The 27,502-nt window shown below is 40.9% G+C and overlaps 1 protein-coding gene and 2 long non-coding RNA genes across 4 annotated transcripts in view; 1 reads left to right on the top strand and 2 right to left on the bottom strand.

Annotated features, from left to right (window-relative positions):
- MDM1 (Mdm1 nuclear protein) overlaps positions 1–1,438 on the bottom strand; it is a 33,330-nt gene extending 31,892 nt beyond the window's left edge. For both annotated transcript variants that reach the window (XM_039245651.1, XM_039245652.1), the window contains exons 1-2: positions 1,300–1,438; positions 170–284 (exon numbers count right to left, since the gene is read on the bottom strand). In XM_039245651.1, coding sequence (XP_039101582.1) covers positions 170–284; positions 1,300–1,317 — 133 coding nt within the window. In that variant the 5' untranslated portion in view covers positions 1,318–1,438. The remainder of the gene's footprint in view (positions 1–169; positions 285–1,299) is intronic.
- A 93-nt stretch (positions 1,439–1,531) lies between these two features.
- Positions 1,532–27,502, top strand: part of LOC120240813 — a 105,560-nt gene continuing 79,589 nt past the window's right edge. The window contains exons 1-2 of the long non-coding RNA XR_005530727.1: positions 1,532–1,808; positions 5,666–5,718. This is a non-coding gene — a long non-coding RNA (uncharacterized LOC120240813). The remainder of the gene's footprint in view (positions 1,809–5,665; positions 5,719–27,502) is intronic.
- LOC120240812 lies at positions 2,341–6,332 on the bottom strand. The gene is made up of 3 exons (XR_005530726.1): positions 6,188–6,332; positions 5,859–6,070; positions 2,341–2,765 (listed from the first exon to the last, which is right to left on the bottom strand). It is a non-coding gene; the product is annotated as an uncharacterized LOC120240812 (long non-coding RNA).

The raw sequence follows: 27,502 nt of genomic DNA, 5'->3' as shown, positions 1-27,502 counted from the left end.
TAGAAGCTGGGAATAGTCCTGGCCTATATTGCAAGCCCTCAGTAAACAGCTGTTAAACAAGTAAGTCAACCAGACCAAATGAACAATGTTTTGCAATTTTTAATAATTTTTTCAAACTTAACCCCAAACTTTATTTAAGTTACAACGACTACTAGTTTGTTCAACTTACCTAACTGATCCGATCTAAGTCCAGCCCATGGGTACCTTCTCCCCACTGAGGGATTATAGGACTCTGACAAATATGACTTTTTCCACAGAAAGTTTCTCTGGTATTCACTCAGCCCCTGTGATACAAAATACAATTTGAGTACAGTGCAATTAATGGATGTTGTTTTTAAAAAGACAGCAGCAAAAATAATTTCTGAGCCTCTAAAAAGAGCTGAAAGCTTTGAGATTGATAAACACAGAGGCCCTCCCTAATAGCTAATATTTACCCAGCCCTTGCTAAGCAGTTCACACGTCTTCTATCCTTTAATCCTCACAACCACTTGAGCCAGATGCTGGCAGGAATCCGAGGCTCTGAGCAGCTACCTTTTTGCTGGTTCTCTGATTCCAGAGCCTGAGCTCTTGTCTGGTTAACAGGTGACAATCTAAATCCCCATCGCAATAATTATCCTTCCTGATTATGTTGGCAATGAGTACACAGTATCAGGTATTAGGCCTAGTACCTCTTGAAATGTTGTAAAGTCAACTAAAGTCGAGTTCCCCTCCTATTCTAGATACAAGCCCTTAAGATTAAAGAATAAAATAGGGTTTGTGGAAGGTTGTGGTCAACTGTTATGTTGATGGATGCATGACCCTGACAGCTACCACCTACCTGAAACTTATGCACAGCTATGAAAAATGTCTATTTCTTACACTCTTATCTTTACCTAGCCGGGGACCCATTTCTCGATCCTTTAAAAGACATAGGCACTTTAAAGTTTTAAAGGGTAGGTGGGGGCAGAGGGTAAAAGGCTAAACTGTGAGATAGGCTACAGGTGTCCCAATTTGAAGCCACCTTAGATCCCATTACAAAGCGCCCTCCTTCCATCACCACTCCCCTCTGCCCTACAAAATAAATCTCTCTCAACACCATCGAACGCTACCATACTGCAACTCGGAAGTGTGTGTAAGCGGAGAGAGAGCTAGGTAGAGGAGATGAGCGTCCTTCAGGATCGTGGCAAGCAGGTTCGGGAGCTGGCAGGCTTTGCGGGGCCCAGGAGCGCCGCGCAGAAAGCCAGCGAGGCCCCCGCGCCCCGCACCCGCTCCGCAAAGACTCCCCCCAGCAGACTTCGGATCCGGAGACCATGGCCTCACCTTGAAGCGCACCGGCATGTCGCCCGGCGCTGGAGCCCCCGCCACTCCGACAGTTAACGGGACAAACACCCCCCGAGGGGGCGGGGCGAAAACAGTCGGTTCCCTAGCAAAATCCTCAGCCTGGCGTCTCCGACTACGCGCCGGCGCACTCCGCGCTTCTCTCCTTGAGCCCCTTCGCTCTGCCTTTCCCCGCCCACTCTGAGGCCTAAGAACCAATAGAGACTCCGAGAGCTTCTTGCCGTCATGAAGACTCGACCAATCAGTGCCCGAAAGGGAGCCGCCCGCCTCCTGTGGCAAATCCCAGGGACTAATAGAAATGGCGGGCGGAAGACTGGCCAATGAGGCTCCCGGAACCGGGGTGGGGTGGGGCCCCGCGGGAGCTTCGTCCCGGGGAGAGCTCCGAGGCTCCTGGTGCTGCGGCTCGGGTGCGGCTGTGGGTCTACCTGCTGGTGGGATTCGTGTGTCACTGACTTCGCTGGGCCGGGTTCGTGACGTCATAAAACATGAAGGTGTGTTCTTAATTCCAAATCTGTGACGAAACCGAAATGTTTCTTCTGAAATGAAAATGTTCAGGTCTGTTCTCCTGAATATGAGTTCCTCCAACTGACAGCCATGTTACACCACTTACTGTCACATCAAAAGGGATAGGCCAAAAATAAGTATTGTTTAGGAAGGCCAAAAAAAATTTATTAACTCTTGAAAGATAAACTACTTCTAGTGATGTTTTTGTCTCGCAATACCCGGCCCCCGCCAAAAAAAAAAAAAAAAAAAAGTACATATAGCTCTTAATATTAGGAAACATTAATGGCGCATATGAGTCTCAGCTTCCAAAGCTTCAGCGTTGTCTTTCCTCTCATTCATTTTAAAAAATAAATTGCATCTGATTTTAATAGACTTGCCATCATCATCAATAAGTATTTTTTGAGATTGTCATTGACAGAATACTGTGCTGACTCTGAGAATGGGAAAAGAAATAAATTGTCCAGACACTTCTCTAATATACTTGCAGAGAATGAATATATATTTATTCAGTAATAGTAATGTACCATTGCTAAATTTTCAAATGACAGCTATGATGATAAGGGCTATAGGAGTTGGAGGAGGGAGTTGTCCTTAAGGGTAGAGATGATTAGAAGAAGCCTCAGGAAGAAATATTCAGACTCAGTCTTGGAAATTAGAAGGACTGAAACAAATAAAGAGGAAAATGGGATGATCAAAGAATAGATGTCTGAGTGGAATGCTGCCTGGCTTCTTCCAGGAACAATGAAAATAGTGCCTTCGCTTTTGTCATTTGTTGACTGAAGAAAAGCATACCCTCTTTTAAACTTTCAAATATTAATGGCAATCCTTGATGCTCTAAGCATTTTCTGCAAAGACTTGTCTTCCTGAATCCTTAATTGATGTCTCTGTTCTTCTTCATCGTCACTGAGATACTTAAAAATTCATTTGAAAGAGCCACCTGATACCTGAAACAAAGAGAATATTAAATTAGCCCCTCTGTGGCCATGCATCCAGGGGGCCCTTGATAAATGTTAATTGGTGATGACAGCATCTCGGGCGTGTAAATTAAGAATGGCACAAACAAGACACAGTGGAACATAAACTGAAGGTCCTCTTCAGGAAAACAGCCCAGATCTTACAGAGCAGGAAAAACACAGTTCTGGTTGTATATACGGCTTTGTTACGATGTAATGCTGAGGCGAAGTCAGCAAAAGCAGGCATGTAGAATGGAGCCTGTCTGCTAAACAAAGGCCACGATAACTGCAGTAGAGCTCTGCTGAGAAGGGGATAAACGACAAGAGCAGCAGATGGTAGAAATCACAGAGCCACAACCTGTGTTTGCTGAGATGTGCTATGGGGACTCAAGGAAGAAGAGCACCTTGCTTTGTCATTTTTAAATGAAAGCCTACTCAATTTTATGAGGCAGAGACGTAGAAATGCAAAGAGGGACAACCTTAGTAAATGAGAGCCTATAGCCTGTGTTTTACCGGCTTTTATACTCTCCGGTACTGCAAGGTACAGACTCAGTACCTACAACGTTCCACCCAAGTGTTTCAGGGAGTCCCTGGGAGGTGTCTCACATGTGCTTACAGCTACCACATTTGGTGCACAGGGCAACACTGCCTCTCATTTCAATAGCCACACGTCTGTACGTGTCACTCTTGCTGCTGGCCACCACAGCCACAAGTGCTGAGTACTGAGTCTCCACTGGGCACAGCATGAAGCCTCCTCGGACTGCCCAAGCCTGCTGGTGCTCTGTGACCAGGTGCTTCCCTCTCCTTTTTGTGTTACCCTCTATTAAGTGAGTATCAAAGTGTCTTAGAGGGCTTTTCCATTTAAATTTCAGCCTTCTCTCTCTCCAAAGGGAATTCCGTGGAGTCTGGGCCCGAAAGTAATCCGCAAGTGATAGCCTTCATTCTGTGTCATTCTATGACATTCTATTCTAAATGTGCTTCTCCCTTCCACCAGCCAAGGCTCTCTTAGTAGGACGAGGGTGTCATACCTGGCTTCCTCTTTCCTTTGCTGATGTCTCTGGTTCTCATGCAAATAGATTTCTCTTTATTACCTGTGAGAGATTAAATTTGGTACCACCTCTATGAAGAACAATTTTGCAATCCTTTGACCCAGCAATTCTACTTTTATAACTTTATCTTATAAATATACTTGCCCATATGTGAATTTATTTAAGGTGTTTGCTGCAATGTAAGTTAAATTGTAAGTTACTGTATTGTAACTTAAATGCCCATCTGCAAGGGACTAGTTAGATATATTGTGTTTCCTCCGGGGCCCAGAGCGAGAACTGGCTCTGCAGCAGGTCCAGATGACAGTGCAGGCTGCTCTGCTCCCCAGGGCTTCCAGCCCAGTAGATCCAGGTGGGTCGGACCCCATTTAGGTGTCAAGTATTATATCCATCAGGGTCCGGCTGAGAAAACTGAAACTACCAGAAGCATTTCCAAAAAGAAAGCTTAATATAAACTATTGGTTAATGATTTCACTGGAGAACTTTGAAAAGCTAAAAGGAGAAACTGGATAGTCATTCCAGAAAGCAGCTCACACCCCTGAGGCTGGAAAAGCAAAGGGAAATGTTGATGTTACCAAAACACAGAGGTTTGCCCTAGAGGCCTCGGGGAGTTGGCGAGATGTCGGCCCAGCTGGTACTGGTGCCTCTTCGGGAACAAAGTGAGGCTGCCTCTGGGAATGACAGGAAGGAAGGGAGGAAGGGAGGGAAAGAAAGAAAAAAGGAAAGGAAGGAAGGAAGGAAGGTTGGTTGGAGACTGCAACCAGCTACTACCATGGAGAAAACAGTCATCATTAAGGTGCTGCTGAGAGCAAAAAGTGAGTGAAAGTGTGCATTCTGGTCTCTAGGGTCTTCTCTTAGCAGACCTAGAGGGAGTTAGTTAGCAGGATCCGAAGGATCTGCACAGCCCAAAAATAAGATTGGAAGTGAGGGACAGTAACTTATTAACTACTATCTATTTGACCCTTTAAATAAAGAAGATATTTTTTTTAAATAAAGAAGCATTTTTTTTATGTGCTAACATGGAAAGAGTTCAAAAAAAGGCAAGTTACAGATGAGTGTGTATAGTATACCATCAGCTGGGATAAAAGAAAGAAAAAAAATTATGTTATATAATAGCATCATTCACAGACACATTTTCCCTCACTCATGAGTCCATATCCATTAGTAGCAGCTATGAAGATCATCTCATTCAACTTATATGTAGACTTCAAGTTATTGATAGCTCTTACAACTATTCTCTACACATAAAATAATGCCTTTGAATCTTTATAGATTTACTTTGACTTACATATATTGCAATAGATCTGTTTCCTCTTTTAGAGACAAAAATATATCAAAATTCTTTAAAAACAACTTTTATTTGCCCTTGAAAAATAAGAAGTCAATCACTCCACAAATCTAACAATCTCTCATTTTTCTCAACGGCAGTTGAAACATTGGAGAATTTGTATTTGTATTTGTGTTGAATCTGTATGTGCCTCTAAACATATTTTTATTTTACAAGGAAAAACATATTACATATAAGCAAAATACTGTCAGACAAAAGGGTTGAAGAAACAAGATACAAATAAGAGTAAGACACAGCCCCTGTTTCAAATCTGATTACAGTTGAATGAGGGAACAGACATACACACAAAGAACACAGGAAATGATAGAAAGGATTCAGGGAAGGGGCTAAACGTGAGTACTCTGGTATTCTGAAGATGTTTTTAAATCTAGTGCCAGAAAGTTTGATCCAAGACCGGGGACTAAAGAGCAGACAGGATAAGAGAGCTGCTTTTAAGTCCCATCCTGGGAAATACCTGATTGAGAGGACCTTTCACTTTCTCTTTTGTTCTGCCCTAGGTAGCTGAATCCAGGCCAGAACTAACATTTGCTCGAGAATGGGTCCCAAAAAGGTAAGTTACTTGCTCTCTGTTATCTTATTTTCCCTTGCTGCTTTAGAAATCAGAATAAAGCTGCTTTAGAAAACACCCTTCCAACAACACAGTGATACATGAGCCTTGTGTTTACGTATATGTAATTTTTTCTGAAATACCTTGCAAGGTAACTGAAATTCCAGTTTCCAGGCTTAGTAATGCTCTTGAGCTCTGTAACTTCCTCTTCGTTCACATTTACGTGGGCTTTCCTTGGTAAATCTTGATCTCAGCCTCTGCCAAAAAGCAATCAGTCAGACAGCCGCTTACTTTGGCGGTTTTCCATAAGTTTTAACTGCTTTTTCCTCACATGAATGAATTTCTGATTGTACAACTGAAAAGAAAAATGACAAGATTAAATCAATGGATTCTGTTTCAGAAGCAAAATTGCTGATACTTCACATTAGTGTCAGTAAGAATCAAATAAACAGGGTGTATGATTAAGACTTACCAATGAGCCAAGTGCAATTTATCCTCTAGACTTTTCGCCGTGGGATGCCTTTGTTGACAAAGAAGTGTCTGGCTTTTGAATCAATGGGGCACCTTTTGGAGGGACTCCAGGTTCTCTTGACAACATGTACTTTTTTTCCTTTTTTTTTTTTGGTGAGCCTGAGGGACTTCTAACCATACAAGGCCATGACTGAATAAAGAAAGTAATTCTTAGTAAGGCATAAGTCACTGCAAGCCTCACATACCATAATAACATGTTGTGCCTCCACTGAACAAGACACAGGGAACAAAATTTGAAGGCACATAACTCTTTTGATTTTAATATCTTCACTGTTGATGATTCTGTTATCTAAAAATTGCCTTCCCTTTTCCTCAGTGATTATTGTTCTAAGTCACCATCTCTATGAAAGTATCCACAAGGACACAGATTTTTCTGGAATCACTAACTCTGTAGATTTGGGGGCATTAATTCTCTGATCACTTAAAACCAGATGTCATGTCTTAAGATCAGACTAGAGGACACTATCCACTGTGTTCCTAAGAACCTTCTAACTCTCTACCCTACCCCAAAATAAATTTTGAAATATCCTTTTCTCATGTAGTATATAGGCACCTTAATAACTTCAGGTCAAGACCGAACACCTGTCATTATTCCTATTGAAATCAATACCAATAAGAGACTACGAATTTTTCTGAACTAAATCAGTTTTCCTCCCCTTAGTGACTTATGATTGTTGATTCCCTTAAAATGTTCGTTTGAGTTTTGCTGGAACAGTGAGTTCATAAAATCTTAGTACTGTGTTGTTCATTCTTCAGTCTCTCAGCTTCCAGTAATTGAATTAATAATGTTTGACAGTATAGTGATATGCCAATTGTAAAATACTGCACGATGAACTTAAAGAAGCTGTTTCAATATCATGGAGCACAACTTCTAGAATAAATTTTAGGAATTTTATTCATTTAATTTAATCATAGCTGTGGCAGGTACTGAGGCTAACACTCCAAATCCATTCCCACCTCCTCATGTACTGCAGAAGCTGTAAAGCTAAAGTCCCTTTGACACTAGACCCCTTTGCAGCTGATGGTCAGGTGTAACTTACATTTTGCTGATGAGAAGCACTTTCATAAATTGAACTAGATGGGAGAAAAGCAAAGCATAAGCAGCCATTGTGAGGGTGGAAGTCATGGTGGTAGCAGCAATAGCATGGTTCTGAAAAGGCAGCTCTATCAGCAGCTTCCTGATCACCACAGCAGTGACAGATTTCTGGAGCTAGGTCTTAGAGGTGGCTTATTATTAATTTAGCAATGAGTATCCTGGTTCTACAACTTCCTGACATTAGTGAGTCTATTCTATTCTAGAATTTACTTTTTCTGCATTCCTAAGGATTTTGTAAGCCACTTTGTGTCAGTCATCTATTGCCACAATAATACTGTATAACAAACACCCCCAAATGGAGTGGCCTAAAGCAATAACCATTTATTATTGCTCATGAATCTGTGGGTCAGCTGGCCAGTTCTAGTAGTCTAGGTTGAGCTTGGCTGACCTCATTGGGCTTGCTCATTGGTCAGCTGATGGGTGAGCTAGAAGCTGGGTGGTCTCCAATGATCTCAACTAGGACAACTCATCATTTCTCCCTCACCTTCCAGCAGGCCAGTCTGGATTGTTTTCATGGGAAAGGAGGGTACCAAGAGGGAGAGCAAAGTGTGCAAGGCCTCTTGAGGATTAGATTCAGAACGAGCACACCATCACTCATCACTTCTACCCCATTCCATTGGCGAATGCAAGACAAAAGGCCAGCCCAGATTTAAAAGTAGGGAAACAGACTCAACCCCTTGATGGGAGGAGTTACAAAGTCACATTGTAAAGGAGGAGTGAAAATTTCATTCTGTTATTACAGTAAATCTGCCTTAACACTGAATACCCTGAAAATACCCTCTCCACTTTAAATATCTGAATTAGTTATGCTCTTTGCAGCTTTTACTCTGACCAATACAACAGTGGGTTATACATGTACATTTATCTTGATTCCCTCTTAAAACACTATAAAATGACAGTAAACGAGTAAAACACGTATAAATTGGTGCAGTCAAAGAGAATGGCACAGGAGACAACTGCAAAATCGAGATGTGAACGAATATTGGTGACTTGGAAACAGAGTCTGTTGCAGGCTGGGCTCTGTGAGAAAGAGATGGACCCTGAGATGAAGTTCAAAGTGCTGAATGTTTATTAGTGAGGGCTCTTGGGATCAACGTCTATGGAAGGGAGGCGAAGGGAGCAGGACTGGTTAGAAGTCAGGCTTCAATGCAGGCCTGACAACAACCTCAGCTAACCCCATGCGAAGTCCAGAACTAAAAGAACAGACATGCCATGTGCTGGGCCATAATGTGTTTCCCTAGGAAGGGCATGACCTTGAGTAAGGCAGCTCCCTCCAGTGGAGGTAGTAGTAAAGGGCACAGACAGTAGGTAACTATCCTTCCCTAAAGTAGAACATGGACAAGTGCATCACCATAAACATGTTCCTACTAAGCAACCAGTGTTCCTCACAAACAACATGTATTTGAAGCCATAGGCCAAAATATCTCTGTTCCCACTGGGAGCCAGTCTCAATGCAGCTAATAGAGGTTTAGTACCCAAGCCTTCAAGAGTGAAAGAGGGTACCAGTCAGCACTGGTACCCTTACTTCTGGTTCACAACTCCCAGAGACAAAACATTGGACCTGAATCTCACTGTGCCCTTTCCCTTCCCTAGGCTGTCTCTACCTTACCATGTTATGGGTCACTTTGCACCTGCGTTAGGCCATCCACAGTCTTGTGCTTTCAGAGAAGCCGGTGGTGTTGGTGCCATGCAAACAGGAAAGCTAGATGCAGGGCCAGCAGGACGTTCTGCTTGTGAATTTCACAGGCAAAAGTAGGGTGGGAATTGGTGCTGGAGCGAGCACAGGAATCCTGACCTTAGAGGGGAGCAAGGGAAAAAGGAACTGTACCTGAGGAATAGGCCTAGAACTTGACTTGTAACCTATGGGTATATAAAACCCACATTAAAAAATATTGTCAACACTAGTAAACCAAGAAGAGAAAAAAATATTGACTCCCTATTCCAGTTACAGTCATTTATAAACTGGCTGCTACCATTTATGCCTGATTACCGTACAGCATGATAACAAGTGCACATGTCATAAAGTATATGTTCAGTAAATTGATTGGAAAGCTAAATTTTCCACTATACAGACAGCCGTTACGGTTTGTTACTTCTCGGTGATCCCATAACACTGGAGGGCACATGAGCCAGAGGGCAACTCCATTCTCTTCTGATAAAAGAAAACTCTGTGGAACAAATCCATGTTTCAAAGAAATGTTCTCTTTATAACATAAGCTACTTTGTTATTTGAATCATGATGTTCTCTTGATCATGGGCTTTTATTGTTAAGAAAGCAAGCGTCCGTTTCCAATATATGCTTCAATTTAGCCAAATGCTAAATTGTGAAATATGTACAGATGCTTCATGAATTGAAAAACATTACAGAAATGTGAGTAGTTCCTGGTTTAGGTGTTAAGAATGGTCTCCTTTTGGGGCACCTGGGTGGCTCAGTCAGTTAAGCATCTGACTTCAGCTCAGGTCATGATCTCATGGCTTGTGGGTTCGAGCCCCGCGTTGGGATCTGTGCTGACAGCTCAGAGCCTGGAGCCTGCTTTGGATTCTGTGTCTCCTTCTCTCTCCGCCCCTCCCTCACTTGTGCTCTATCTCAAAAATAAGTAAACATTTAAACAAACAAACAAACAAAGGGTCTCCTTTTGTACCATTTTGTACCACTCTTCATCTTTGTTTTTCCTAAACAGTGGAACTCAATGCAGCTTAACATTACGAATTAGTCTCCTATTTATTATGAACAATACCTTTTCTGATTATTACTATTATTATTGTCTAATATTTATTGAGTGCTTGTTACATGTCTTAAGACTCTATATGATGTACCAGAATTGTTTCATCAGGAAAACAGGGCCACTGTAAATGGTACAGGAATAAGGGGCTTCATATAGAAATGACAGCTTACAGGGGTGCCTGGATGGTTCAGTTGGTTAAGCGTCCAACTTTGGCTCAGGTCATGATTTCATGGTTCATGGGTTCGAGCCCTGCGTCGGGCTCTGTGCTAACAGCTCAGAGCCTGGAGCCTGCTTGGGATTCTGTGTCTCCCTCTCTCTCTGCCCCTCCCCTGCTCATGTTCTGTTTCCCCCTGTCTCTCAAAAGTAAATAAACATTTTAAAAAATATTTAAAAGAAAAAATGACAGCTTACATAAATATGAGAGGACCTGGAGGAGTTACGTTCTAGAAGGTGGCAGCCAGCGGAGTGAAGAATCACCAGTGTGTCCAGTTTAAAGCCCTAGAGTATCAATGGAGAGACTCAGACTCAGTATGTCCAGAAATCCTGCCATAGCTACAGAATGAGGGCTCACAGAGAGGGCTGTGATCCCCTGTGTCTGGTGAGGCCTTGATGAGCTGTAGCAACTGTTATTCCAGAAACATTGTTCTCCCTTCAGTTTTGTCTTTCAAGTCTTGTGCAAGTCACAAACTTCAAGTCTCATTCACAAACTCCAACCTGGAACCACATCGGAAAGGAGATTCTGGGAAAGGTTGTTCCTAGCCTTGGAGAGGGGTAATATTGATGATGCCAAGTTACCACCAGGCCATGCAGCACACAGACAACTCTAATATCTAGGAAACAAGTGTTACTGTTAACATTTTTTGGCAGTTAAAATGCTGAGATGTTCACTAACTTGCCTGAGGTCACATGTTAATAGGTGGCAGAGCTAAAACTCAAACCCAGGTCTGTCTGATACTCTTGATCATACTTTTAACAACTATAGTTTAATGGTCTTCAGAATCTATAAATACAGATTATCTGTCATAATATTTAGTATTATTTCCTGTCTCCATGAGTACCAGAGGCAAAGTTTTCAACACTTCTAAAACACTGTGGTTAAGAGATACAGATATCAGAACTAAAGTGATGTGTCAGGGATGCATTTCTCCTTTGGGGCCAAGCTGGGACATTTCTGCTGAGGTATCAGGTGCTCTGCAGCTTAGGAACTACACCATCAAGAAGTCTCATTTCTTTCTCTGGTTGGAGAAAAATTAATGCCTGCACTCCTTAATTCTTCCATCTTTTCTACACATTGTGCCCAACAGTGACACCTTGAACCCTCCTTTTGGGAAAGAGGGAAGAATATGCTTCCACTACCTCAAGTCAAGTGAGAAGAGCTTCAAGGGAACATTTGAAGAGCTTGACAAATGTTCCTTGGACTTTGTGAAACAGAAGGGCTATTATCTAATTCCCGCCTTGGGGTGAAAGATTCCAGGTAGAATTGTTGTTTTAATGGCAGAATGACAAGAGATGGGTGCGTTCGGAACAACTACACTTCTGCCCACTTTGGGGCAAAAACGTCTGAGTTTCCTTGTGGGCCAAGTTGGACAGCTGGGAGGGAGCTCCGACCTAAGAGTATTGCCTGGAGGGGAAATATAACCCCCAGGTGGACTGTCAGAAGTCCAGGTGCTGAGGGTGGGATCCCGGTGGCTGTTGATGTGCAGCCCCGCCCACATCAGGAGAGCTGCAGTCAGAAGTCCTTAGTGGGCACACCTCCAAACCATCCCTCCGTGGGAAAAGCCAGCAATTGTGCATCTGCCACTGCAGAGGAAATCATCAGATTACAGGTTACACAAGCCACAAAAGTCTTTTTCATTAATCCCCTCTCCTCCGAGCCTGGCCCTGAAAAATAGGGAAGAGGAGATGGACAAAGTAAAACAAGCAAGTGGAGAAGTCAAATATGTGTCTCTCTCCAGCTGGGCACATTTAGGGGGAGAAGAGGCAGAAGGAAAGGAAAATGGAACTGGATTGGCGTTTTATAGTACATGGGAACTTTAAAAACCCCAACCAGAGGCTGTTCTGGTGACTATAAGTAACCAAGGGATTTTTTTTCCCTATCTTTGAGTAACTGAAAAAGTTTGGGTGCCAAGACTGTATCCAAGAATGGGATCTAACAGGGAGAAACAGGAAAGACTAAAGTTGATCTCTACATGACTTTGTTCAGTCCAGCTTGTAAGTAAAATGATTATACAAATATACAAATTATACAAATATAATAGGAACAATGGGACAACATAAAAGAACTCTTAGCAACTAAAAATATTACATCAGAATCTTAAAATGCCGGGAGTTAGAAAATAAAGTTGAAGCCACTTCCTGGAAATTAGATCAAAAAGAAATAAAAGACAATAAAAGTCAACAGTCATTGAGGAAATCTGAAATCTGACATTATAATAGGAGTTTGTAAAAGAAAAACTGTAGAGAGAGAAAGTTAAAAAATTTTTTTCAAGAAATCTTCCCAGAATCAAAAGATGAGTTTCTAAAATAAAATCATATGCATTAATTATTCAGCGAACATCTTAAAACACCTTTTATGTGCTAGGCCCTAGTCTAGAACTACTGCTGGGACTAAAACAAAGTCCTTGCCAAGAGCTTGCATCCTACTAGGAAAGACAGGTAATAGACAAACAGTGACATGTGTCAAATGGTGATAGGTGTCATTAAGGAAAATAAACCAGGATAAAGGAATATAGAATAATGAGATGATGGGATTTTAGGCCAGGTGGTCAGGGAAGGCCTGTTTGGTAAGGTGACGGTTGAGCAGAGAAAGTGAGAGATACAGACATGCTGGAAATGTAAGCACAGCAAAAGCAAGTTTCCTTGACCACCTTGTGTACTAATGTATCCCAACTATCATAGTAACATTTGTTGAATGAATGAATCAAGGCATAGGGAAAAGCACATGCGAAGGCCATGAAACAAAAGCATCCTTGGCTTGTTTAAGAATGCCTGTGTAGCTGGAGCAGTGAAAGCTTAGGCGGAAATGGTAGGTGATGACCTTGTAGACCACAGCAAGGATTTTGGATTTTATTCCAAGGATTTTATTCCAAGACAGACAAAAATCCATTGCAGGGTTCTGAACATCAGAGTGTCATTATACAATTGCTGTTGTTAAAGAACTACCCTTGCTTCTATGAGGAAGGTAGACTGTAAGGAGGTGAGACTGGGGAGCAAGGGGACCACACTCGTCCAGGCAAATGTTATCAGTAGCTTAAAGTAGGGTAGTAGGGTAGTATGACTGGAGATAGTGAGAAATTATCAGATTATTTATAAATCTCAAAGACAGATTATACAAGACTTGCTAATGAATTAATTAGATGTCATATGTGAGAGAAACAGAAAAATGAAGGATGAAACCAAGGTTTTTGGCCTAAACAATGAGAAAGATAGAAGGGGAAACTGTTAGTTGCAAGGTGTGCACGTGAAGACCTGATGCAAGGGTGAGAAATGAGGGATTATTTTGGACTTAATAATTGTGAGATGCCTACAGGATACAGGATACAAAGTGGAGATGTCACATGTATGTCTTTGCTAAATAAATAAATTTAGGGTGAAAATGCATATTCAAGTTGATCCTCCTCAATACAACACATCTATCTTAATGTCCAGACAAGTGACCAGATTTTAAAGCCCATTTCCAACCCTGAGACCTGACAATACAATAGTCCTCTCCTCTCAGCTGAAGTAAAAACCATCGAAATTCCCCTTTTATGACTTCTACAGGATTCTTCCTTCCCCACATATATGGCTTGCATTTTCCACATTACATTCTCTCTCTCTCCTCTAGCTTCTTGAGGAATAGGTCCCTCTTATTTTAGAAAAAAGGAGAAAAGAAACACGAACCCTTTATTTGACCACCCTGTTCTTTCTTCCTCATTTCCGTGAACTTGGTTGCTTCTCCCTCTGGTCTCTGGTAAAGCTTTCTCTCCTTAACTGTGATTTCCCTGTCCAGATCCCTCCCTGAAACAGTCCTTTCAAGGCCAAGCTCATAGCCTGTTCTCTGATCTGTGTATCCTGGCTGAGACTCTGCACCATTCCCTGTAGTTAACTTCTCATGGGCCTCCCCCAGGATTCAAAATTTGGCCATCTGCTCTCCTATCTGCATTCTTTCTCCCTCAGAAAGCTCATCATTTCCATAACTGGAATAAACACCCCTGTGTGGACTCCCAACTGTTCATTTCAGTCTTTGCTTTCTATCAGAGTTTGGACGTCTAGGAGTATCTAACAAAAGTGGTGGTCTGGCGTAACTGCTGGAATCAGATGGCTTGTGTTTAACTATATAAATGCGGGATTATATTTACCTCTCATCTTTTATAAAATGGGAATAAGATTAGTACCTATCTCACACAGTTTCCATGAGAATTAAATGAGTTTATATGTGTAAAACACAGTGCCTGGCACATAGTAAATATCATTAGTGGAGATCACACTATCACGGCAAACTCAATTAAACACCAAATTCTTCCTTTGCTTCTCTCCCTCTCTAATTGGTTCTCAAGTTTTTCTGTGATATCTCTAGTTCTCAGACCCACAGAGTTAACAGTATTCCATGAAGTGGCAAATATATATCATTTTTATATGTTTTAGATTTTAAGATTCTAAAAGGTTATAATGTTTCTTAAACATCAGTGTCCCTGATTCACCCCTTCCCTACCACATGCCTAGGAAAGCAATGATAAAGACCAAGAAGTCATGATGATAACCTAAAACTAAAAAGTAATAATAATAATATACACTGTGCTGTATACCAAGTAGTCATCTAAGGAGCTTTTTACATATATTAATTTGTTTAATCTTCACAATACTTCTATAAAGCATAAATATTATCTCTATATTATAACTAAGGAAACTAAGGAATGCAAAATATAATTTAGGAAGCCTATACTGTAAAAACTACATGGAAGACCCAAAGAAAAGAAATTCTAAGACTCACTCTCATGTCAGTGATACAAAATAGCTGTATTTCTGGGTTGTGAGGGGGAAAGAATAAGTAGGAACCCTATTAAAAAAATTTTTTGTAGGACACCTGGGTGGCTCAGTTGGTTAAGTGTCCGACTTCCGCTCAGGTCATGATCTCACAGTTTGTGGGTTGGAGCCCCACATCGGGCTCTGTGCTGACAGCTCAGAGCCTGGAGCTGGCTTCAGATTCTGTGTCTCCCCATCTCTCTGCCCCTCCCCCACTCATGCTCTGTCTCTCTTCTTCAAAAATAAACATTTTTAAAGAGGTTTTTTTTAGTTTTTTTTAAAAGATGCAATTTGTCATTTCTATATTTCTCTGATTCTAAATGAATCACAGAAGAGACCCGAAAAAACATCTGGTTCCACCCCTGTTCCCTCCATCCCCATGTTATAAGACTACCCAACTATAACCATCAGTCCATGAGATAAGTAAGCATCCATATAAATTGGCAACTGCTCTTCTCTAGAAGGAGACACACGTTACACGGTGTGCTCTGAGAGTCACGTGCTTCTCTTTGCATGCCACAAGGAACAGTCTTGGATATATACAAACAAGGAAGGGCTATATGAGCTAACGTGTGACTTTGAAAATCGGTCAAGTATTCCCCACAAATAGCAGCTTGTCGGCACCTACCTGAACTCTAGGTCTCCACTTTTCAGAAGAGAGTGTGACAAGGCTGGAGCCGATGGCTGGCCTAGCGAGCTGCATTCTTACACGGAAAGCAAAACCCCAAAGCTGGGCTGCCCCACCAACACTCAGCACTTCCCACGAATGAGAGAGAGACTATAGCTTGACTGCAACACAAGACTAATGTGGCGAGTTGAAGAGTTGAACAAATCATTCATTTTCCTGTTGCATAAGCAAGAATTCATACCTCTTGGCTTTTTGTTAGAGAAGGAGGGAAAAGTGTGGCTTGTTACCTCAGAAGATTCTGCCCAATGAAAGGCTGGCCCTTCAGAGGATCTGCCCTAGATGCCACACAGAGTTTTGCAAACCTGGCTCAAAAGTTCTCAAAATAGCTATCTTTGCTTACAGTAGCAGTTAGAAAAATGAAATGAGAACAAACCTTGTAATGTAATATTTTATACCACCTCACTGGTATTCAAATATGTTTTTCTAAGCTCAGATGGTTTCCATATGTGGGAAGACTTCAGATTTAATTTTATTAAAGATAATTAACAGCACTTCGAAACAGTAGTTATCCATATGTCATTCTACCTCCAGCAAAATATTTATGTGTAAGGGTGTTTCAGCTGCCACACATAGTCTTGACTGGCATTCGAGTGGATTATTAGCTGTCTTGCCCCTAGCATCTATTCTGCCTTAATGACTTCTGTTCTCCACCACTGCTGAAAGTGACTGGAGGGAGTACAGATTCCAAAGGCAGCCAAATGAAGCAGAGAAGCTGCAGGAAGCATACACTGAAAGAAAGTGAGTGCAGTTCCCCCGAGACAGGTGTACGTTAATGTAACCATGGTTTTTAATCCCCTCATATGCTCTCTTTGTAACTATACCTGCCTTGAATAGTATGTTCAAAAGAAAAATGATAATAGCTAACAGCTGGACTCCTTTTAGCACTTCCTTATCAAGTACCTTCTAGTTTGCAGCCTCCCAGAACAAAGAGGATCTCTGTTGCTTAAGCCCAGAAGCTTGATTTATAAACTTAGCATAATGAACCCTGTCAAAATTTTATTACCAATCAGTTTATACCATAATATATATGTGGAACAGCTATTGTATACAAGGATGACTGATTTTAATGCACTAAAACTTTCCCTTTGTTAACTTTCTCTTAGCCCTGGGAATTGTAATGTCTCCTTTGTTTGTAGTTAGATAACTGCCATTTAGCCAGCTGCCCTAAGATATCTATCTCCATCTGGAGCTACAATTCCCATATTAAAGTGTAATCCATTTCTTTTATCCCCCTTGAGTGATGAACAGAAAAGATCCTGTCTACAACTGATCTAACACCTATGTGTTCTCTCTCATAAGAGCCGGTACCCAAGTTAAACCTCGAGCTATGTGTAATAATTACATTACATTCCTTCTGGAACCCACAAATGTCAAGGCATTTGCTCTACAAGACAGCCTGGAACCAAGATGTAATCGAGCCTTTCACTGGTCCCACTGGACTGGGCTACGAATCATCTCCCTTTCTTACCCAACTGGCACAGATAAATAGCAACTGAACAGCATTTTGTCTCCTGAAGAGTATAATTTCCTTAAATTAACATAAGGCACTAGTTGTTGTATTCACTTGCAGCCTTTATAAGGCCAGACATATCTCAAGAAGGCCTAACTAATCTCAGGAAGCAACCCACACGTAGAAAAAGCCTATTACAGAGTTGAAATCCTCTTAAGGAGATGCAGTAGGCAGAATCGTCCTCACTATCACCTGTCTGGGAAATTTGAGCCAATGGGACCTGAAGAGCACTGCAGCTCCAAGCAAGAACACCACCTTTTGTTCTCAGGTTCATTTTATTGCCTAAATCATTCCGTCACCTGCCTCCTCCCTAGGGGCTGAGCTAATAAGACATTGTTACATCTATCAGCAAGTCCATCTGGTTCACTGAAATTTATCTCACAAATAGTAGCTAGTCAAAAGATGAGAAAGTGGTACAAAGTGGTCTAATTTTTATAAGTTTCCCTCCCCCCGCTCCACACAACTTTGGGGGGGGGCGGGGAACACTAGCTTCCCTTTCATCAGAGCAGCAACCTGTAAGTAATGGATCCTTTCAGAGCATTCAGATATGGCCTCAATCGGGGCTGATATTTATCCCGGTTGTTCCTGGTATTTTACTCTATTTTACTCAGGTTAAACTTGCAATGATTCAGTCTTCCACTGGAAGTGACTTTTCTCCTGAGTCTTCATAACCTGGACTGAGTACAAATTGTTTAGGCATATGCAAAAGGTAATGATGCATTCATAAAATAAATAAAGAGCAGGAAAAAAAATTTTCCTTGTAAATTGCTGCCAGACATTTTAAGAATCAGTGGGGATTGTGATGTTTTTTAACCACGGGTCAGATTGGCTACACTCTGACCACCCACTCGTCCGTGGCTAGAATGGAGTTTCCTAAACTTGGTGCCACAGCGGTCAAGAGCCTGGTCTGAATCCTGGCTCTGCTATAGAGATGATAGTGGCCTGGAGATAATAAGAGTGCTTCCACCATGAGCTTGGAGTGGGAATTCATTTGGTTAATATAGGTGAAATACCTAAATAGTGACTAGCTAATCATAAGTGCTATATATTATCTTGATTACAGTCCACAGAACACTAGTTTCAAGAGATGTTACTGGAGAAACAAGAGTCTGTGGTCAATGAAGACTGGAAATACTTCACACTAACGTATTTCATGAAATCTCTATAGCTATCAGGTAGGTACCACTAAGAAAGAAAAAGCAGGACACAGGCTCTCCTGGGGATTTGGCAGTTCTGATTTCAGTTTTACTACTTTCTTGGCATGTGGTAGGTAATCCTTTTGCACCTATTTTAGTAACAAGATATACCCTCCACTACTGGATATCTTCCTTTCTTAAGTTCAATCAAGCACTTGGTTATTCCTTTGCAAGAAAATATGGAATGGTTAATCCTGCAATAATGAAGTTGTGTCTCTCTACCTGCTCTGTCTCCATACATTTTGGCATATACAGTTGGGCCAGTCTCAACTGCTGCCTGCCAACAGCCACAGTAAAATGCCACTGTTCAAGAAGTGTCCTAGCTTCAGAGATGATAAAATGTGGGAGGAAAGTACTGCTTAGAATTGATGAAACATTTATGGCCCTCTTTAGGAGTACCCCAGTGCATATTAGCATATTAAAGGTGGGAGGAAGCCCTGCAGTAAAGGAACCACCTTCCCTGATTTAAGCCAAAGTATTGGACCCTACCCCTTCTTTACAAGTTCACACATATCAACATGTTGGAGTGTGCTGAAATAGAACCTGACAAATCTAAGCATTACAGAGCAGTTAGAAGAGATTTGTGCAGCTCCTTTAGAATCAGGCAGTGACAAAGAGAGGGAAGACTGGCTTAATAAGGTTCAGGACATGCTGTCCCCAAATATGGGTTCTTAGCATATTGAATATTTTAACCTGAAGGAGTTTGAGGAAAAAGGTCACTCTGAGCTCCCCTGCTCCCAACTCTTCCTCTGAAACAGGTCATAAAATCCTTATGTGAGAGGTGCCCTTCCTAGACCCTGAGGAGAGGAGCATCCTTATCTCCAAAGACAAAAGAATGTCCAGAAGAATCCTAACAAACAGGCCTTCCTAAGTTTCCCCCAGTTCAGTACACTTAGCTCATATTTTTTAACCCTTCATATTTCTACATCACTGCCCATTCTTCGACAAACCCAGCATAAACATACACATGTCTTTATGTGCCTTTCAGGCCTTCATTTTCTTATGAAGGCTTCTGTATCACATAAAACTTATATTCAACACATTTGTATGCTTCTTTCCTGTTAATCTGTCTTTGTCAGTTTAATTTTCAGACCCAATCGGGGACTCTAAGAGTTGAGGAAAACTTTTTTCTCCTCTACAACCCTGTTTGGGATCAAAGACAGATAAGTAGCCCCAAAGAACTCCTAGAGACTAGTGATGAGTCAGTCTCTCTGTACTTTTGAGGAAAATACTTGCCTTGATCTCAGCCCAGGTCCTCATCATGATGAGACTAACTCCTTAGAACTGGTCAAATTCTAGTTTAATAACATATTATTGAGGTCTCAATGTAACAAGGCCCTGAGCTCAGCAACAGAGCTACGAAATGACTGTGGAAGTTCCCTTTGTAATCTGTAAAAAGATGATAGTAACAACACAATAACAGTGTTATTGTCCATATGCAATGAAGGAATGTATGTGAAGCACTTAATTACAGTGTCTGGCACGGTTTGTTGCAAGGTTCATTCCAGTGAGGAAGATGGAAAGAAAGTATAAGAAACGCTGAAGAAGCAAGGACCACCACCACTCCCCTGTCCCATAGAAGGCAGATTCCCATAGAAGCCACCAAGCAAATGGCTTATTGTCCTCTGGTTTACTTTAACTTTAAATTCAATCCATTCTAGTTCCTTTGTGCCTGCAAAAGGACAAGAACCAAAGGAGAGTTCAGCCTACTTGGCATCTGGTCATCTGCCCCTTGCAAACACTGGATTGTGGCAGAACCAAGCAATGCTTGTTCTGACTTCAGCTTGGCATTTGGGATGAGAACCAGCAGTGAGAAGATCTGTTAGCAGGGGGCGAGAGAGAAGGTGTGTACAACCAGAGGAAGGCAGGCTAAACACAAGGCTTTCACTTCCAGCCACAGAATGGCAAGCCAGGTGCTGGATAGTGACACCTCAGGTACTGCCTGACAGCCCCTGCTGAACCTCTGAACTGGAGGCCACTGAGAAAGATCTCTGACATATTCAGACCCATTTGCACTGGAGTTACAACAATCAGACTAGGGGCCAGAGATTTTAAAGACAGTGTCGATTGTCTTCAAGGGGACCCACTTCACACCGGAGCTTCCAGTTCTTTCTCCCTGTCGTAGAGGCACAGCCAGCCACTCCTCCACTTTTGTAGTGCTTCTAGGTCCTCGCAGCTACTCAGGGGCAAGATGTCAGACTCTTAGTAGAAGCTTAGCCTCCTGCTGGGAAAGGGAAACTGAAGTGAAGAGAATATTTTGGAGGATAGGAAAACTATTAAGTTAGCTTACTTTCTTTTCCTGTTTTACATCTTAAGTGACTCAAAAGGAGGGGAGGGAAAGAGGGGCAAAATAGTGACTGCTGGCAGAAAGTTGCAAGAGCATTGGTTCTGAATGTTCTCTTCAAAGTGAGATACTGTTTTCTGTTACTGTAGGGTCAGTTCTCATTGTATTAGTTTGATAACTGAAAGCTACTTGGTAACATAGAAAAACTTATTTAAAATACTCACTAGGGAATTCATATGCTTCATTGCTCCAGACTAAGTGCTGTAATAAGGATAGCTTATCTCGTGTGCCAAATCTCTCTCAAAAGAATAAGGAATATCAGATTATTAAAAATCTAATTGAACTCATTTACAAAATGTTAACTAATAGAGACAACCTTGTATGATATCCATCTGATATCCCGTGGATGGGTAATTCTTCTTTAAGAATTACAGCTAGAGCTATATATTTATGGTGTCTTCTTCATAATTGGAGCAAAACACCACACAGACATGGAAACTTCAGCAGTTGGCAGTAGTAACAAAACTGATAACTTTATGTTGGTTTGGATTCTCCATGCAGACATTAATTGGGATAAGGAACAACTTGTTGAATCAACAAAGACTGTCCCCACCTACAAGGTAGAAAGGAAAAGCAAGGTAGAAGAGAACAAAGGAATAGAAAAAAATGTTGCCCAGACTCATACCCATAAGAATGAGTGGGAGATAAGACAAGAGAAGAAAGGGGGCGCCTGAGTGGCTTAGTCGGTTAAGCGGCTGACTTCAGCTCAGGTCATGATCTCACAGCTTGTGGGTTTGAGCCCCGCGTCAGGCTTTGTGCTAAGAGCTCAGAGCCTGGAGCCTCCTTCCAATTCTGAGTCTCTCTTTCTCTCTGTCTCTCTCTCTCTCTCTCTCTCTGGCCCTCTCCCACTCGTGATCTCTCGCTCTCAAAAATAAATAAAACATTAAAAAAAAAAGACAAGAGAAGAAAGGTAGAGGTAGAGATATAGAGATGCATTCAAGGAAAAGTTTAGTAGAGAAGATATTTGCAAACCAGCGAAGGAACTTAAAGATTGTAAGGGAAGGGAGTTCATCTTTTTTTTTTTTTTTTTTTAATGTGGCAGTCTACAACTGCCTGGAAGATGGAGAGAGGACACAGAGAAAAAGATGGTATCTATCTTTGGTTTCCATAGCAATGACTAACAGTGTCACCATCAAAGCATCATGACTTCAGAATAGGAATGAGGCTACAATAACTAATAATAGCATATACTAACATCCCTTTTAAATCTCTCCCCAAGTGATTTATCACTAATTAGTATTTTTCACTAATTTTCACAACACCTGTGATGTAGAGAGTATTATCCATTTTATTTCAGAGATTAAAAACCCAAAACAGGAGAAGTTTAAATGAACACCCTGCCTGAAAAGTAGTATTGCTGCTAGTCTTTCACCATACGGTGTAAACTTACAGAATAATCTATGTGAAAAACTGTTTCATTGGTTTCAGGACAAGTAATGTATTTTGAGCTAATTATTTTTGGAAAGTGTACTAGCATTGTATGGAGAAAAAAACATTCCTAACAACTATTCATATGTTTCTTCTTTGCTTACAAAACAAGAAGAAGCAGAAATTTCAACCATTTCAACAACTCAGGGTTGCTTTCCAAACTTCTTGCATCAAAGATTGCTAGTCTATCTTCCCCTTATTGCAACTGGCACTCTTTCAGGCTTTTTATATTTTTTCTGGGCTTTGTTTCACTTTAGTCTTCTCTCTCTCTCTCTCTCTTCCTCCTTCAAACACACTTTTAATGCCAGACATGACACTATGACCACCATTTATCACTATAAATTTCATAGTAGAACTACTTAACATGCAGAGCAAGTTTGTATAGTAGTGGGGAGGACTTTGGAGGTGGACAAACTGAGTTCTAATTCTGTCTCTGCCACCCACCAGCAGGGTGAACTTAGGCCAACCACTTCCCTGACCTTAAAATATGATAATAGTATGTGCTTCACAGAGTTGTTGTGAGAATAAAATTGAATAATGTACATACAGCACTTCATAATGATTATTCCTGGGGCTTTGAAAACCCACGGGTCTCTCCCTAGGTAGCTGTCCTTCCACTTTCTCATACCCTATTTCACATTTCCCATCTTGGCTCTAAAGCCTTTTGACATTTACTTCCTTTTAGGGAGCTCTGCCTATTAATACCATGAGGACAAGGAGAGAATGCTCAGAAAAGCTATGTTCACACTCGGGGTATCTATGAGGACCTCAGAAAGTACCTGAGGGACTAGAGACCCAGAGATCAAAGTTTTCTTCCTGTGTGCCATCTTACAAATTGTGTGATCTTGGGCAAGCTACTTAACTTCTCAGACCTTCATTTTCCTCTACTCCAAAATGTCATCAATATTTCATAGGAGGTCATAGGGATCTTGTAAAGATTAAATGTGATTATGAATATGAAAATTGCCTTGTACAGGAGCATAACACACAATAGATGCTCGATAAAGTATGAACTGAATGTGACTATGAATTTAAAATATTCCCTACCACTCTCACTTTCCTCAAATTTAACAATCTGGGATATCCTATAATGCAGTTGTTAAAATCATGTAGTGGAAGATCGTTTATGGACAGGAAACAATGCTCATGATCTATTACTAAGTGAAAAGAAGTATTTATATCATTTTTGTGTTTTTTTGTTTTTAAACACACACAACACATCACACACACACACACACACACAGAAAAAGGGGATGTGAGGATTTTTTCAAAATGTTAACAATGATTCTTTCTCTGTGATGTTTGTGGTGTGTGTGTGTGTGTGTGTGTGTGTGTGTGTGGTTTTTTCCTGTTTTCCAAGTATTCTAGATTAAGCATGAATCCCTTTCCTTTTAGGAAGAAAAAGTAAAAGTAAAATTTAAAAAAGAAACTATGGCAACTGTTAAGATGTATTATATTCTTGTATACATAAAGCATGACCATGGAAGAAAAGCAGTAAAAGCAGCAGGGAATGTGGAGAGAGGAAGAAGCTGCCAAGACCTGGGGGGAAGGGAGAGGGAGCAAAAAGGGTCAGAGAGAGGACATGTGTTAGGTCAGGGCTAAGACTCAGAAAGAGCCTTGTCTTCTCCCAGGCATTTGTTCTGGGACCGCCAAAAAGCCTAGGGGGATACTGGGCCATGTCCCAGCCAGGCAAACCACCACATTCAAATTCCATTAGAGAATGAGGAGTCCGTGGACTTCAGAGCCCTGGTGCCTATCTTTTCTCTCTTGGGCCCATAAAATGAGTGATAACCTTGCCTGCTTACAAAAAAAGCTAACGGATGACCCAGATGGCCTCTAATGTGGCTGTCAAGCCTAGGAGACTTTGGTTTACTAGGTTAAATGAGCAATAAACCAAAAGCTGTTGCCACTAGGTGGCATGCCCCAAATACTATTTCACTTTGAAACTGGCAAAAAAAAGTTGAACCAGACACCCTTTAAGTCCAAAGCATTATTAGAGGCAACAAGGTGATGACCATTTAAGGTTTTCAGTTACTCCTTGTTAAAAACAAGTAACAATCACCACCTTCCCAACACTCCTCTCCAGAATAATAAATTCAATGTATTTCTCATGGACACATCTGACAGTCTCCTCAGGAGACTCCCCTCCCTGTCCTTGCCCCCATTGGGATCTATAAGCGTCCTTAGCCAACCAAAATAAGTAAGTGCCCCTACAATACTCCAAAAGTGAAGATAAGTCTCTGGAATCATCATTGAATAATGTCCAACCATAGATGTCAGGTTACCATTAGATGAAGGAGGACAAGAAAGGTCCTAATGTGGATCTGTTAGAGTTGAGGAGAGATAAGAATGGTATTCAGCCATTCTTTCATTCAACATGAATATACTCCTTTTTAGTAAGCTTCTGTTACTAAATATCAGTGCTACTGCCAGGACCTCTATATTTAACTAGAGCTATCAGTTATTTACACCTTACTGTCTTTTCTCCTAAAAGTTAGATGCTATTGTATATTCTGTAAAAATGGGATTGTGTTCAGATGATTAAAGAGAGGGGTCATTTTGGAGCACATGAAAAGAGCACCCAGAAAGGATGGGACAGGTTGAACTTGAACTTGTGGCTGCTGAGGCTCACTGAACTCTCGGCACTTTTGAGCGAGGAGAGGAGAGAGTGGAGAAATAATTAAAGGGAAGTGATGAAAGAAAGGGATGTGGCAAGACACACTTTGCATAATGTGCACCTTTGCCTAGGACTATCTGGATCATAAAGCCCTAAGTGATGAAATGTGAAGAAATATAGGCAGTTTGGTATTTTCTGATTATATAACTCTAACAGGAAACTGCCCAATTCCCTGTTATTGAAGTAAATTAACTATAGGAGATATGACAATAAATATAAGGACAGATTTTTTTTTAAAGCAGACACCCCTGTGTATTCACACAAATGGGTACTGCCCCTTTCAAAGTGGAGACTTTAGGAAGCTGATCACTCATTTTAATGATATAGACCATTTGGGGAGTTCCTCTTTTTGAATTGATTTTGGCAACTGACACATATCTTTTGAAAAGCCACAGTACCAACAAAATATCATTCTTTTTGAAGATGGATTTCACTTGTTGATAGAACCAAAAGCTATTTGGAGCTAAATCTGGCAAAAAGAAACAATGATCAATAAAAATAGTCTATTTCTGGTCCAAAATGAGATGCCTTTGCAGAATTGATTGGAAGAGGTACTCTGGTTTCAAGCTGAGCCCCAATCCTCATTCCACTATTTCATTAGCTTTGTGAATATAAGCAAGTTATGGAATCATTATGTGTCTCATTTTCCTCATCTATAAGATGTAGATGACAGTGTTAATATGTGATTAAATGAGATAATGCATGTAAAATACTTCCATCGTGCTAATTCATACTGTTTATTAAATAAAGAGTAGTATTGGCAATGGCAGCACTAGCCATAATAGAAGTAGTGGCAGCCATAGTAAGATGTGACTTATGAATACAAAGAGGCAATTTAAAAAGGATACAGCTTCCCAAAGTAACAACTTTTAATAACCACACTAATTTGCATGTGTGTTCTGAAATATTTTTTAATCTTCTTTTTGCTTACTAGCCAATCCTTATTTAAACTCAGGTGGTACAGATTTCTAAAGAGCTTCTCCAGTCAGTGGAGAATACTTAAATAGACAGTTTCTGCATCAGTGGTTTTAAATTATTATGCCAATATATTAGAATGAATTAAGATGCTCTATTTTCTAGACATGTCAAATTGTATGTCTTTTGTTAATTCACAATAAAGATGTACAAGGCTAGTGTAAGTCATTTTAAAAACTAAACCAGATATGATCAGCCAATCAAATAATTGTTGACCATGGATTTTGGACTGCATGGGCTAGCCACTGTGCTAGCCACCAGAGATTTAGGGCTAAACCAAACAGACATACCAGACTGGCCAGAAGTTCTTGGATTCTTAAAACTACTTGTAGCTAAAAACAAACAAACAAAAACCTAAAAAACAACATTTCTAGGTAAGGCCCCCTCACATACATGCATAAACCACACACACACACACACATACACACACACACACACACACACACACAAACGGGGCAACATCTCTGGAAGAATACTCAAGACAATAGTGATTGCCTCTGGAGAGCAACCATTTTATACCATTTTGTACTGAGTTACCATGTGTGTCCATTATCTTTTCAAAAAGTAAAGAGAAGCTAAAAATTAAAACTTTTATATAAACCAAAAAATTTAGTTTTTATCTATTATTTAGTAGTTTTTATTATTCTATCTTTGTGCATCCTCTTAACTCGTTCACAGCAATATAGTATTACTATTGATCCCCAGCCAATTAATTACTCCTAATTTCCCTTGTAAGCACACAATAACAGCTGTGCAATCTTATCAGTCCATGTACCCCAGTGATGGCCTGTTGAAATGCTTTCCTAAATAAATTTGGTGTGGCAGGGTTATCAGGATCTTACTGCCTGGCTGGGTAGCCATTCTGTAGCTGGGTAGCAGTATCTGCAACCCACACACCAGAGCCATCCGGCATCCATCTCCTTCATCAGCAGCATGTCTCCCAGAGGCACTAAGCAGTGACCTTCCTCTGTGAATGCTGAGGCTCATTTTCCTTTTTGCAGCTCATTGCTCTGTGCTTTATTCCAGAGAGCCATATGTCCTTCCACTTTAACCTTGTCAAGAAATCATCAATCAGTCTATCAGCAAATATTTATTAATCATCTCCCATGTTCAAGGCACCATGATAGATGTTTTGGGAGGATGTCAAGAAATACAAAATGTGGTTTCTAACCTACAAGAGTTTATTGTCTAGTTCACAGGATAGAATGTATAACAATTCAAAAGGTAGAACCGTAAAGGGTAGAATATTAAAGATGACAAATTAAGAGGTGAAGGGGGAATGGAAACTAACATTTATCAAATGCCTAAACACTGTGCAAGGTGCTTCATATATGCTTCACTTAATCATCCTGCCAGCCCTGCTTTTAGCTCCATTTTATAGACTTAGAGATGAAGAAAGTTGCCTAAAATCACACAGATAGACAATGGCAGCACTTGCATTAAAACTTCAGTAAATGTAATTCTAAGGCTTTACTTTGCTGACTCCAAAGTATTGCTCTTTCCCACATATATAATACTTCCCCATAGAAAGTCAGGGTTCTAGGAATTAATTGGAATGAGTTATCACTTGAAGTGGTAACACTAGATACCATGAATAGGTGTGAAATCTGAG

Source organism: Hyaena hyaena, unplaced genomic scaffold, assembly GCF_003009895.1.
Source record: "Hyaena hyaena isolate Hyena2069 unplaced genomic scaffold, ASM300989v1 scaffold_262, whole genome shotgun sequence".
NCBI lineage: Eukaryota > Metazoa > Chordata > Mammalia > Carnivora > Hyaenidae > Hyaena > Hyaena hyaena.
This window is presented reverse-complemented; position numbering and strand designations above follow the sequence as displayed.